This window comes from Haliotis rubra, unplaced genomic scaffold (genome assembly GCF_003918875.1).
Source record: "Haliotis rubra isolate DU_JTF1 unplaced genomic scaffold, ASM391887v1 Scf696, whole genome shotgun sequence".
NCBI classification, from domain to species: Eukaryota; Metazoa; Mollusca; class Gastropoda; order Lepetellida; family Haliotidae; genus Haliotis; species Haliotis rubra.
The window spans coordinates 444,979-460,502 of NW_025767408.1; the positions used below are offsets into that span (position 1 = coordinate 444,979).

At 39.0% G+C, this 15,524-nt stretch overlaps 1 protein-coding gene across 1 annotated transcript in view; it reads right to left on the bottom strand.

Annotated features, from left to right (window-relative positions):
• Positions 1 to 4,364: 4,364 nt before the first annotated feature.
• Positions 4,365 to 15,524, bottom strand: part of LOC124258512 (hillarin-like) — a 55,045-nt gene continuing 43,885 nt past the window's right edge. Inside the window, exons 6-9 of the mRNA XM_046692583.1 lie at positions 11,863 to 11,945; positions 11,062 to 11,205; positions 9,217 to 9,372; positions 4,365 to 8,560 (exon numbers count right to left, since the gene is read on the bottom strand). Coding sequence (XP_046548539.1) covers positions 7,027 to 8,560; positions 9,217 to 9,372; positions 11,062 to 11,205; positions 11,863 to 11,945 — 1,917 coding nt within the window. The 3' untranslated portion in view covers positions 4,365 to 7,026. The remainder of the gene's footprint in view (positions 8,561 to 9,216; positions 9,373 to 11,061; positions 11,206 to 11,862; positions 11,946 to 15,524) is intronic.

The following is a 15,524-nucleotide window of genomic DNA, read 5'->3' on the forward strand; positions in this document are numbered from 1 at the left end:
AGTTGGAAAGAAATAAGACTTTGTTATACTCCTGGACGAGATTAGGATGGGTGGGGACAGGTTATATGGCGGATGCAGAGAACACAGCTCAGCATAGGTATCGCATGGGATGAAGAAATAAAGTGGGGGAAAAGATTTATGAATTATTTTCTTCAGTACCTGAGAATCTTCTGTTGATATCATTACTTCAAGGGTATTTTTTGTGATTACAGTGTACTTGTATCATTTCGTCTACCAGAACATTAAATACATTCTCATCCCTGAATAATGCTTGTTTGGAGGCAAAGCAAAGGTTCTCAAAAAACCTTCTTTTGTCTTTCCTGAATCTGTTTCCAGCCATGAAAAATCGTTTGGACTGCATGTGAACCGAGGAGCCAGTCAGTTGCCTGAACACAAGCAATTTGTTTTTTTGTGTATTAGTATATAAGGCAGTACTACGTTTCAGAACATACAGCTAATTCAGTGTAGAATGATAAGATTGGTTAACCTGTTCACCTGTACAAAAGTTGAGATGGTGTTTGAGTTATACATGTGAACGGTAGCTTTCATCTGCTGTCTTGATGATAAAATAGGTGGGAATTACACAACAGCTAGTCTTCTCTCTCCAAAATAATTGTGACTATGGGATGGTATTACCTCCAGGCATATATGATTACTCGTAACTTTGCTGATCAATCTCAAAACCCAGATCTGTCTCCCATGTGGTACCTGTATGTGTGAAGAACTGAAAATGCCTACATGCGTTGTATCAGGTGAAATTTCTAATCAGCCTATAAACAAACCATTGAGAAAGAGTGAGCAAGGCTTTCACACAAAAAAATCTGAGTAGTGTATTTTGAAAACAAGGATGTTCTGACAGCAAACAAATATGTAGCACTATTGGTTATGCTGTATTTATACTGTTGTTTCTAATAATCTTGGCATCAGCACCCAAACAGGTGATTATCAAAACCATGTTTGTTTCCAGTGACATTTTATTGTCTCAAGAACCCATGTGTCCTTAATTTTGAGTGGGTGGTCAGGGTTCACCTGATGCAAGCAAGCTTCTGTGGTTTTGAATACTCAAAAGAAGGGGTGGGGTAGTCTAGTTGTTAAAGCATTCGCTCGTCATGCCAAACACTCAGAATCTATTCCCAACATTGGTACAATGTGCAAAGCCCATTTCTGGTGTCCCCTGCCGTGATGTTGATGGAATATTTGTAAAAGCTGTGTAAAACCAAACTCACTCATTTGAATACACAATGCCATTTAGAAAGTGATCAAATGAAACATGTTATATTTTGCTGGATGGGACTCAACCCAACAAAAAGTGCTAGAATCTGTACTTAACAGAGAAAGTATATATAACATGGGTTACTTCTGTGGTTTTGACAGATCTTACTGCAGAGGTAGATTTTGTTTATTAGTAAGGTGTGAATAAAAGATCTTTTTGCTGCCCAGGTGGCTAGTTTGTCTGTAAACAACCTCACATCTTGCAGCCAATATCATATTGACCAGGATCCATATCGTGCTTGGGTAAAATTTTCCAAGATTTCAGCTTGCTCTAGTCCAGTTCCTGTTTAACACCGTTCTCCTATGAAACGGCCCAGTGTAAAGTAATCTTGGTGCTCATCTTCAGACAGGAATGGCATCAGTTGTAGTGGGAGATATCTCTGAAACACAGGTTATACAAAGAGAATTGTTGAAATTGTAATCCCAAGATGGAATTTGTTATATAATTTCACAGGGAACGTTTTGGACAATCATTAATGTATATCAATTATCTTTATTATTGACCTGAATTATTTAAGATGTGAAGTATGATGATATTTTGTCAACTGGGAAGTGTATGTTAACACTTTACTTGCTCAATTCAATTCTAGGATGTGTGTCAGTTACTGAATCAAATACTAATACTAAAACAGTTGTGCTATGCACAGTGCTTCATTGTAAATATCCATATGCCCCAGACTATTTCTGTTAAGAAAAGTGCACATATTAGACTTGTAATGTTGGACAATATTGCCAAAACACACAGGATTCAGGAATTATAACGGTTAAATTTAAATTTCTATAATTTCCGGCTCTATCGGTCATTATTATTTGAATAGAATCAGCTGGTTTTGTCAGAGTTTCATGACTGATATTAATTCCAAATTTATTTGAATGAGCCTCAGTTTGTTCACAAACCCAGCATAAGGAGTTGTTATTGCCAAAGTGTCTTTCATTGAAGTAACGTAAGTTCCAGAGTTAGACAGTTAGATCCTTGTTTCATGTATCACTTGTTTGTTTCATATACTGCAACGGTATCTGGATATATATGTCATTGATCGGGTTTGACTGATATATTACTAGAAGCAGGATTTTGTGAATGTTGATCATCTGTGATTTATGTGTGTGTAATCTTTTGAATCATAATGTTCCATAATGGTGTAAAGCCATGTCATTTGTATATATCTGATTGCAAGATGCCAGTCCACAGTGGAGACAGGTGTGTAGAATTCAGTGCTCTGTTGTAACTTCTAGTCCAAAGAGTCAGCTTCAGAGTTTGAATGTCCTAATGGTCAAGGTAGCCCTGACTGGTCAGGGAATTCCATCCTACCTGGAGAGCCTGGATTTCAGTTAAATAACTTCAGACCATGGAGGCTGTGCTAAGTTACTTTTGTCAGAGGGGTACACAAAGGATTAGTTAGCTGACTTTGTATGCTGACAGAGTTTGTGTTCGTATCTCGGATGAGACTCAACCTCAAGAGTACTGGAACCTATACTGAAGTGAAATCCCAAATATAACGTTACGGCATTGTGTGTATTCAAATAGTCAGTTGGTCAAAAGAGACTGTTCCAGCTGAGGAATGACCTAATAATGGAGGAATTCCATATTTCAAGGTTGCTGGTCAAAGATGTTTCTGCAAATCCATCCCTCCCTGTCTCCGTACCATACATAACTGAAACATGTTGATACAGATTAAACAGTATTCATTTACTAGACTTGCAGGTTCTCCTAGTTATATTGCCTGATTTAGCAAGATATTGGTATCTGCAAATTTAATATTGTGGAAAAGATCCTTTTCTAAATCAGACAGGTCACAGTTGAAATGCCACGTTGAGCAGCTATTGTAATGAGGGTGTTGGGCAATACTAGCCTCCACTGTCCAAGATTCTCACTAACAGTATTATGGATACAATTTGAACTGATAATTATCTTCAACATTACAACAAATATTTGTCACGATGCCAGTCTAATGTACATATGGTTTGTTCTGTTTTACTGTGGACTGGCAGAGTCTTGACTGCAAGGTCAGGTTGAGGTGTGCAAGGTCGGTGATTGTGTCATGCACGTTTAGTTTGTGTTGATGGGTGCTTGCCGAGTTGTTCATTACGATGTACATTTCATTCCTACTGATACTAACCATATGTGTCAAGGAATTTTCTTATTTGTATTCACTGATTCTTTACTAATGTTAATCTTCAAATACTCTCAAAACAATCTATCTTGATTTTTAGTCATGGAAATGTTTCTATCTAAACAAGGCATTATTATGATTTCAAAAGTGGTGGTTGCTTCCCAAGGAGAAAGACAGGCTACCAAACAATGTCATCTGTGTCTGTCTTTTAATGTGACCAGTTACGTTCAGTTGAAATTCAGGATACTGATAGATGAAACTCAACAGAGCAGCTCTCATGCAATTGTCAGTGGTCCCCTCCTCCAGTGATTTGTAGTCATTCCTCAGATCCTGCTGCCTCCCTCAGCGTGCTCATGTTGGGCTGCTCTGTGTGTTTGTTGTTTAGTTAACAGGTCATGACAACCACGGAAAACCCTCTCCAGGAGAAACTTTGCTGGTCTATGCTATTCATGTAAATAACTGGCAGGGTGATTGACTGAAATAAACCGTATATGAGACAGTGATGTTAGTTCTAGTTGCTTTTTGTTTACGAGATACCATGGAACATTGACTGGACATTCAACGACTATGAGACTGAAATGAAGCTGATTGCCTTGATGGAAGATACAGGCTAGTATAGACTTGGTTCCAGTTTTCAAGGATTCCAACTGCTTCATGCTTGTAGGAGGAATGTGGACTGAGTGATCAGGCTCGGTGATATGGTTGATGGTCTGTCAAGACTTCAATCTCCTGGGCCCACCTGCACAAAAGATCTCACCACTGTCATTATCATAACTCGGACAGACCATACTGTGGCGAAGACTGAAGATGGCTGTAGTGCTAACATCACTTTTGCAAGTCGCCAGGATCGTGTATGATGTTCATGCCTTCAGCCACTGGTTTCTGGTCCAGGTTCAAGTATTTCCAAGCTGCCACGATGTGGGTAACATGTTACCGACATCAGTGGAGTATAAATTCAGCTTGTATAAACAACAAACATGGTTCAATTTCATACATTTTTATTTTAGCAATGTTTTGTTTGCTGAACAATATTTGAAACTGTATAAATAGATAACATATTGTAACAAAATAATATTTTAGTACCAATATATAGCTTAATTTGTGACAAATTGCTGATTAGGTGATAGCGCAAATACACCTTCATACACCCTTTGAACAGAAATAGGAACATGCACAAATGCAGCCAATGTTTGCATTTAAATACCTTTCTCAGTAGTTGAGTCATCTGACACCATTTCATGAGAAAGCTTGTGTGTAAACAATTGGGTATATGTATGTTCATTGCTTAAATTGTTATCCATAGAATATTTACTTGGTACAATGCACAGACAGTGCATACATTAGCATATAATTTGTGAAATAATATATATTAGTTCATATATGGACAATAATTTGACAATTTTGGCCAGTAACAAGGAACATCTCTCAACATCATGAAACCATCGAAGCATGTTTTGCACAAGATGACAATTCTGTGTTATTCAATGGTTATAACAACTGATATTCTGTTCTGCAAAAACTTTAAGTTATATCTGTTTATATTCTGTATGTCTTACATGTGATTATGCTGAATGAAATGAACTTGTTTCATAGGAATGATCAAATTTATGTCTGAATGATTCTACCTTTTAAGATGGCTTAACATGTTCAATTCATATATTCAGAAATGATTAAATATAACAGAATATTAGCAAGATATTTGATTGAAAAAAAATGAAATAACATATTCAAAACAACCCTTAATAATCCAGTATGAAAATTTGAAACATGCATGGATAATTTATGGAATCAATATCATTACTTAGAGGCTGATCTTGAAAGGAATTAGACTGCTCCCTACAACCTATTGTGTCAACTTATGACTATATCAGGTGAATATACATATCGAACCAACAGCTGATCGCTTTGTACAATGATCATCGTGGGTAGTCTGTAAATGCACTTACCATTGCAACATTCCATGACTAGGAATAGTATATAACAGATCAGTATGTAGTAACTATATGAATGGACAGTCGCTTCACTAGGCCAGACCACTGACCTATCTGGTCAACACGGGTCAACAGTGCCATACATTCAACCCACAGAGCCGATGACATCTCGGCCTGCAGTTACTCCTCAAAACACAGCATCTGTGACATACTGTATGTCGTACATATCTTCCCTTGTGTCGTGACAGTTGTCTGCAGTCTGTCTGTGCTGCAGCCTGAAACTGACTGTATCATATAACATCCAATCAACATCAACTTGAAAATTACACTTTCAATTTCCTGCATAATTTGAGGCAATTGTTTTGCCTCACTGTAAAAAGTTGCCCCGGGCTGCCCTAGGTTGCCACTACATCAAGTACACTTCCCTGGACAGAGAATGGGTAGAGAAGATGCTTGCCCTATGAAAACAATCTTCTTGCTTGATTTATGGATTTTCCTGTTCAGATTTGCAAATTATATCCAACAGACCTGATCTTGAGGTCTTTTGAAACCAAAGAGGCATCTATAATTGCATATCTTTTAATCTGACATAACATTGTAAAATTTGATTATTTACTTTTGTGAATATAGACAGGTTTATCCATAAAACAAGAAATATTATTGGTAGAACAGAAAAAAATGTAATATGACAATGTAATGTGTTAATGAAGCCCAATTTTATCCTGCAGGCATCAAGGTATGACAACGGCAGTAACGCCGTCACTGTCTCGTACTATTGTCACGCGTCGGTATCCGATGAAATGTACGTGTGTACCTCACAAGCTATGTCACTCACTGGCCTTACTTGACTACTGGAATAAGTATTGCTTTGTACACCAAACAAATGATTACATACATGAAGCATGCACTTCAACAACTGAAGCACATCTCAACAGAATATGTTAGGTACTGAAAATCATGTTTTAATGGTTGAGCCAAATTCTGTTTTCAGTTTGACACAATGTTTGATTCACTATCACTGATCTGTGCTACAAAGGTCAATATGTACGTAATGGTGGTGTTCAAAAATATTTGTTGGTCAAATTTATTGTATTTTGAAAATGTTTCAAATGCTTATTAAAAAAACAAAACAAAACTAAGCACACACTTAGTCAATATCCCATTAGGCCAAGAGTTGGACAAGTCTTGTCATTACAAAACAATTGAGGCTTAAGTGAAGTTAATTGGACCAAACTAGTACATTTTGTAACAGCCATGTGATACAGAGAATCAAACAGAACAGCTGGTTGATACGAACGACTATACTGGTAGATTTCAAACCTGCAAGCTTATACTGAGCCTGTCCATACAGCATTAACACCATACATGTCTCACCTCACTTGTCAGTGCTAGATAATGCATTAAGATGTATATCTGTAGCTTAAATACATATACATATGAAATACAACAGGTCTAGGCACTGGTGTTGACTTCACTCCCCTGCCCGGTTTGGCCTCCTCATATACACACCCACATCCATGTAGAATCACAAAATATGCGACAAACCACCCAGGCTTATACTAAACTTCATCAGCTGACAGAACTCATTCCTTTGGCCACGTGTTTAGGGGAAGAGTTAACATTACAAGGCAAAGGACAGTTTGTGGTTTGACACTGGTCAATATCAGGTCATTATGATGAGGCATGTACAGACACAAACTCACAGATGTCCATTATCGGCTGTCACTAGACTTATCAGACGACTTGTCAGAGAATCGATCAGAATTTTTATCCGAATGTTTCTCCTTCTTAGAGAAGAGTCCCTTCTTGAATATGGAGGAAGATTTCTCCCTGGTCACATGTATTCCACCGTTTGATTCCATGGGACTCCTGGAGTGCTGAATCAGATAGTTGTAAACATTTGGAAGTGAGCGATCATCACTTTTGTCTCGTCTAGCGTACAATGACAGCATGTAGTTGCCGCTGCGAGTCAGAGTGATGTTGAAGCGCATGATTGTTGGACGGTCATCAAGCCGGGCCATCTGGACATAATCTCGGTTATCCTCGTCGGGTTCCCTAAGGAACTGGAAGGAAAGGTTGATATTCTGAGGAACTTCCAGCTCAATATGACACAGATTGGAATCAGATATACGGATCTTAGGATCCTTATGTGAAACCAGCTTCAGCCCAAACTCGTCAAAGGAACTTGTGGGTCCCCATTTATTCTTAGAGGAGGAGGAGGAGGTTTTGGGAATTTCCAGCGGAGTGTCGACCTTGGTGCAGTTAATGAGATACTTGCAAGCATGGGATAAGGTGTTGGAATCTGACACCCCTTTCGGACGAGCATACAGGTCAATGCCATACTGTCCTGTCTGTGGAAGGGTGATGGTTAATGTCAAGATTTTGGCATCGGCAGAAAGATGCACAAAAGGATCAAAAATTTGATCTTCGACTTGATTCATTCTCAGTTTGGCCACAAACTGTAAGGGCCTTGGAATATTGAACTTCACACTGAATTTTTCTTCAACCGTGAGTATTCCTGCCTTGGAAGTTTCCACATTGTCACTAGATTCACGCCCTTCGAAAGGCACAGCTGTAAGTCCGAAGTGTCGGAGGGCCTTCTTGGGCCCCCATTCCCCAGCTGCACAGTTGGGAAGCGGATGCATCTTTCCGGACATAGTTGTGCACAGGATCTTAAACTTACACGCACACTTCAGGCGGAATGGAGCAAAGTTTGCATTGTTTTCCTCAACACACCGATTGGTCTCATCGATCTTGTTTGCAAAAATCTCAAAGAAATAATCAGCAACTGTAGGGACATGGACACTGAAGGTGACTGTGTTATCCACCATGGTCTGGAAGACGAACCGCTCCAGGCTAGCTCCGCGGTAAGACAGCTCATGCTTGCGCTCTTTATCAGCAAATCGGAGCTGATAGAAAAACACAAGATCATTTTCCAGTTCCTCTGGGATCTTGATGCTGATTTTCACACCACCTTTGTCATCAGTCTCCAACACTGCCAATCTGCTTTGATCAAACCTCATCCCGTAGTGGAAGAACACTGATCGCACAAACGGCAAGGCTTCGAACTCTGGCAGAGTGATCGGGGTCACAAGCAGCTGCCATTTCTGCTCATATGGCCAGAACTCCTGGATGAACTCATCAGGGTCGGTGAGGAAATAGTGCTCGTCGTACTGGTAGCGGATCTGGTCTCGCTTCTTGGGCTTCTCCTTGTCCTTGTCCTTGTCCTTGTTCAGCACCAGGTGTCTGCGAGAAGGAGGAAGAGCAGTAAGAAACTGGGACAAATACTTTAACTGGACACGAGATTCAATTAAAAAACCCATCAAAATAAATGAGTGAGTGAGTGGTCTTATGCCACTTTTAGCAATATTCCAGCAATATCACGGCAGAGGAAACCAGAAATGGACTTTACACATTGTACCCACATGGGAATCCAACCCGGGTCTTCGGTGTGATAAGCGAACACTGTTACTGCTAGGCTACGAACCCCATATAATGTGAGAAGTAAAATTCATTGGGTCAATAATTATTTTTTAATCATGTTGTCATTTACTAAATTTGCTACTTTGTTAAAGATACTTTGATAATATAGGACAATGAATATGCTTCAGAAACAACTGGAAATAGTGAAACAATGTTGATCCTAACTGTACTGTCCCAAAAGCTGCTTCCAAAAACTTTTATGTCACATCAGCAATATTTCAGACATATCATTACAAGTAGTTGGACGTTTGGAAAAATTATTCTGACATTCACCAGATTAATCGATCAGGTCTTTGTAATAATCTCTCCACAAAACTTTAAAAAATCTAATCAAGAAGTCATTCTTTTGGAAGAAATTCAGACTGACGAAGTCTAGACGAATACTGTATGCCACATAAGGTAATATAGTACTCCTGTACCTGGCTCCCCAGTTGCACTGTATGAGCCTCCAGTCCCCGTCAATCAGCACGCCGTTCCACGTGTTCTGGAAGGTGTCAGGATTGATCTCCATGCCAGGCTCGTACCCCACACTCTTCGAGTGGCCCTTGATCTCCACACAGTGCAGGCCACAATAGCTGCAACACAACACAAACAGTGTCACAGTGACTTCAACACGACACAAACAGTGTCACAGTGACTTCAACACAACACACACAGTGTCACAGTGACTTCAACACAACACACACAGTGTCACAGTGACTTCAACACGACACACACAGTGTCACAGTGACTTCAACACAACACACACAGTGTCACAGTGACTTCAACACGACACACACAGTGTCACAGTGACTTCAACACGACACAACACAGTGTCACAGTGACTTCAACACAACACAAACAGTGTCACAGTGACTTCAACACAACACACACAGTGTCACAGTGACTTCAACACAACACACACAACAGTGACTTCAACACACACACAGTGTCACAGTGACTTCAACACAACACACACAACAGTGACTTCAACACACACACACAGTGTCACAGTGACTTCAACACAACACAAACAGTGTCACAGTGACTTCAACACAACACAAACAGTGTCACAGTGACTTTCAACACAGTGTCACACAGTGTCACAGTGACTTCAACACAACACACACAGTGTCACAGTGTCACACAGTGTCACAGTGACTTCAACACAACACACAAACAGTTCACAACACAGTACACAAACAGTGTCACACAGTGACTTCAACACAACACAAACAGTGTCACAGTGACTTCAACACAACACAAACAGTGTCACAGTGACTTCAACACAACACAAACAGTGTCACAGTGACTTCAACACAACACACACAGTGTCACAGTGACTTCAACACAACACACACAGTGTCACAGTGACTTCAACACAACACACACAGTGTCACAGTGACTTCAACACAACACAAACAGTGTCACAGTGACTTCAACACAACACAAACAGTGTCACACAGTGTAGCTTGGTTAAAGCACTAACCACATTCTCTGTTAGTTCACCCTTTGTCATAAGCTGCTCTACACAAACAGGCCACCAGCTTATAAACTAAATTGCAAATTATATAACTTATATATTGCAGTGTGGCAGAAATATTGTTCACATCCTAAGGTTTTAGCATTCTGACAATATTTTGCTTCAGCATAGGATGTGAATTAATCTTCCTACACAAAATTTAAATTAACCAATTTGTTCATTTAATTTAACATGGCAATAATTAATGTAAGCATATGCTTATTAATTCAAATTCCAACAGGAAATAGAAACTTTGAGTTCTTTTCTTATAATCCTACCAAACCAATATTCTTTGAAATTGTTTTTAAACAGAACAACATAACTTTCATCAAATTTTTGACTACTGTCCAAAGGTTTTGAAAGACAAAATATAAACCAACAAATACAAGGAGTAAGGCCCTATGTGGTAAACCACTGTCACAAGGAATCAAATTTACACATATATAAAACGATGAGCACCAGACCCAGGAAACAGGCGGAATGGTTAGAGTGAGTGCATGCGTGAGTTTAGTGTTACGCTGCACTCAGCAATATTACAGCTATATGGCGGCGGTTTGTAAATAATCAAGTCTGGACCAGACAATCCAGTGATCAACAGCATGAGCATCGATATACACAACTGGGATACGATGAAACGTGTCGACCAAGTCAGCCAGCCTGACCACCCGATCCTGTTAGTCACCTCTTACAACAAGCATGGGTTACTGAAGATCAATTCTAACCCATATTTTCACGTGTCGGAGGTGGTTATAACATGTCCTACCTGCAGAGTCTCATGAACAGCACATGGTAGGTTTCGGTTCCAAACTTAATGCCCCTCAGCAGTCCCATGGGTGTGTCCTCCTCGATGGTTTCATCAAACTCCATCACATTAAGGTCCTTGACGGTGATCCAGCGGTAGATAGCTCTGGTGGACAACCGACACAAGCACATGTACATAGTAAACCACAGGGATACACCATAGAGAATGCAGTGAGTGAATCTCAACCATCAAACCAGTATGGCTGAAGTATGACACCACCACTGACCTTCAGACAAGGTAACTATGTGGGGGTCCAACACAGGGCCTTCAGATTATCCAGCAATCCCATAGCCCCTATTTATAGTTGAGCATGAAAAGGATGACCTTCATAAATATACTTTTTTTATACGGTAGCTTCCCCAAATAAGTGAAATTGCTTCAGATGTATACTATACAAATATTATTGTCATACAAGTTAGAATGTTGAGATGTTGATGAAATAATATTAATGCTGCTTGAGAGAGAAATAGATTTCTGAGCAGGATAATAAATCTTTCATACCCAGCCACAAAGAAAACAGGCTGCACATTTCTGATTGAGAGGATAAATCCCTCCTACCTAAGTAAAAAGCTGCAAGCATTTAATTTTAAAATTAAATATCAATCATGTTCTTCACAACACTCCCCGAATTTGTGTTCTCTTTTTCCATATGTTTCCCATTAATTGTTATGAAGTTAGAGATCCCCTCTCTGACTATTTCAACACCTACTGACCCCACAACATCAGACTACTACAGTTGTGTTGCCTGTGGCTGTAGCTTACCTGGCCTTCTCCAGGTCCGACATAAGGTTCTCTGTCAGCTCCTTGACCAGGTCCGTGTAGGTCAGCTGTTCACCTTCAGCCACCTGTTGGGGGGAAAGGGGTACATACATTGAGGTACATACACTGCAGCTACATGGTGGATGTATCATAGTACATACTCAGCAGAAGGTTTTAAGGAAGACACAGGAATAATCTGTATACTACTGGAAGACACAGGAATAATCTGTATATTACTGGAAGACACAGGAATAATCTGTATATTACTGGAAGACACAGGAATAATCTGTATATTACTGGAAGACACAGGAATAATCTGTATATTACTGGAAGACACAGGAATAATCTGTATATTACTGGAAGACACAGGAATAATCTGTATATTACTATATGGTTAGGAACAAAGCAGAGCATCATAAAATCCCAATTTCTTGATTCTCTGAAGCCAGCAGAAGTAACACAGGACACTATGCCCGATACTAAACAATGAATGGATGGGGACACAGAAACTAGTAGCATTATACAGAACCACTCCAGTGCATATTTATAGTCCAAACTGACACAGAAATACTTCAGCAATGATTTAAAAATTCAGTCGTTTTTATATGGTGTTTGTCATGGCACTGGTTATGTTACTAATCTTGTTGCCATCATTTGGAGGAATGTCTAGCTATCCTTGCATTACTGACAGCTTGCAACACATCTCATCAAATTATGAAGTGTCTGTTCAGTACAGTAACATCCTGTTCAGTACAGTAACATCCTGTTCAGTACAGTAACATCATAATGATAAACGGCTAAGACTAGGTATGTCTTATAAGGTGTGGGTGTGGGTGTGGGTGTGGGTGTGGGTGTGGGTGTGGGTGAGTTTGGTCTTAAGCCTGCCAACCCCTCACACCTTCCATGCTTTTCATGGCCCTTCCAACACAAGTTTTTTATGACCCTACTCATAGCGGCCTCACTTCACTTTACATTTAATTCACCTGATGTTCCAAATACCTTGCAGACAATAGAAATAGACGTTTCTTCCCTCATGAGATAACCATATACACAGTCATGTGGAGGTGTGACATCCGTCAACAGTTCCCAGGTGCCATGGACAGTTAGTTCATTAAAAATGAATTCAGCCGACTCATATTACTTAAACACTCAGCTGAAACTCTGTTAATGTATTCATTGTAGCCTCACATACATTTATATATACTACTCAACATTTGCTAAGGATCAAACAAAAGATTACTGATCTGGTCCTTGACAAATGTTGGGCAGTATACATCAGAAATCACAATGCCAACACTAAACTTCTTGAGGTCTTAATCAATTTACAAAAAAAAAAATGCACAACAAAACGTTTGAGATGAGCATAATTACATCTAATAATTGAGAAATTCCACACATGAAAGGGAACATTTCGTCTTGATTGTCCTGTTGCCTTAGTGATCATCCCTTGCATCAACAACATAACCAAACATGCATGAACAAGCCACTGTATATTCCATGATCAGTCTCCTGTGATCAAACCAATCACAGATTTATAACTTTGTCTACTGGAAGCCAGGTGTTGAGATTTAGCATTATTTACGTCACCCTGACAAATCAGTGTTTTAATCACCCTGGCAGGCTGAACCGAAGGACTACAAGACGTGCGCTGGTGTTTAACAAAGTAGCTTGGGCCAACTGAAACAAGGATTTGGAGCATACAAGCTATGTTTGAACTCTGCAGGAATGGTGCATTTGTGAAACAGGTTCTGCTCTGATAAATCTATTGGTGGCTACAGATGATATCAGCAGACAGTGTATGTGATGGTATTCTGTTGCGTACACAATTCACAAGCCAATGCTTTCGTGACAGAAGACTTATTTGTTAATGGCTGATTTAACTGCTCTTCAAAAAGATGATATGGACATAAAACTGTCGTTCAACTTCTTTGAAAGAAATTTGTATCAGCAAAAATAATGAACTTATAACACAAGATTCTACTCTTACAGACTCTCAAATCTCTGAATAGATTCCTGATATATTAAGAGACATGTTTATTATAGTGGGTGAGGTTTAACGTCCCTTGACAGGTATTCCAGTTGTACAATCTGAGCTTGACGTGGGAAGAAAGCCTAAGACATATATGTCTCAATGATAAACCTGAAATCGTGATAATTGTTGTGGAAAATGAAAGCTATATGTTCTCACAATCTACTGTCATTTAATTTTGTCTCCTGCTTTGCCTAGTTTCCGAAGTTACAACTTGTTTTCATAGACGCATTCTGTCAAAATCGATTGGTGTCAGTAGGGGTCCCTATTTGTATAATGACTGATCCAAATTGATCCCATTTCTGTGTTGTTTTACCTCGATATTTAATCATGTCATGTAAAAATCTGTTTGTATTCTCAAAACAGTGTCGGCCCATAAGTTTTCACATGCAATACAGCAATTAATACTCCCTCAAGTTGTAACCCGTGGTTAGGTGGTATAAACCTACACATGTTATTTGTCATCATTCACTTGATGGTCAGTTAATGAATTTATAACAGGTATAATTAGTGGTAACACACTTAGATTACCCGACAAAGGTTCCCATTTGGCATTTCTTGTGTCTGGAGTAAATATTCAACATTATAAAGATCGATCAAAGGATTAACCGATAACACGCTGATTGATTAATTACTTTTATCTTACACAGCTGAATTGTCAAAAGGTAGTGTTTATGTATGTAGATTTACTAATCTATACTGAATACACTCTGTCGTGGTCGGTGTTCATGCGAAAACAACGCCCTTCTTTCAAAGGATTAACCGCAATACATTGATTGATTGCCCATTATTGGCTAACTAAATTACTGTTTTTAAAGAAAGGCGGACATTATGCAATTAGTTGCCAGGTGTGCTATCTTGGGTGACCAATGAGACTATACACCAATACCTGAAAAGATTTATCACTTTTCAGATATTAAACTGTTAAAAGACACATCATTTGGAACAGTTGTGTGGATATTGATGGATACATTCCTAACAAGGTAATGGCCTGATATTGTTCCTATAACTTTAATCTGTTTTAATTTTAATATTTGCATTTTGTTTTTATTCATTTGTCGTAGCATTCAACAGAATCATTGTTTTCGCCGTGAAGTGTAATGAGACAGACAACATGCACTAGGAAGTGTGTGCGAATTATGATTCACATTGGCAAACTATAAAATGTCTAGATATTACAGTTCTGTTATAAATTCACTATAAGTATCAGCAGATCGCCTGCTTTTCATTTAGTTTCAAAATGCATACAAGTGTGATAATAAACTAATTAGGATTATAAGACAAAAATATAAAGACTATTACATTGACTAGTATCTACATACTGGTGAGTGGACATTAACCATGGGAATGTAGCAAGAAATTTATCGCTACAGTATTGTGGACTTCGACCCCACCTCGCCTCCGTGGAAGAAATCGCTATGTTATAAGTTGTGTCATGCAAAATCCGTTTGGTTATGATTCCAATACATATTTAACAACGAGTAGAAAGTAGTCTTGATTTTCTAACTTGATGAAAACAAACTATAATCTCATTAATTCTAACAGATTTGTTTATTTTAAAATGGCGGCGCTCTATCGGGAACATCCGCCAGTCTGAGGATAAATGGTATTGTTAAGCCTTTGTTTTGACCCTTGA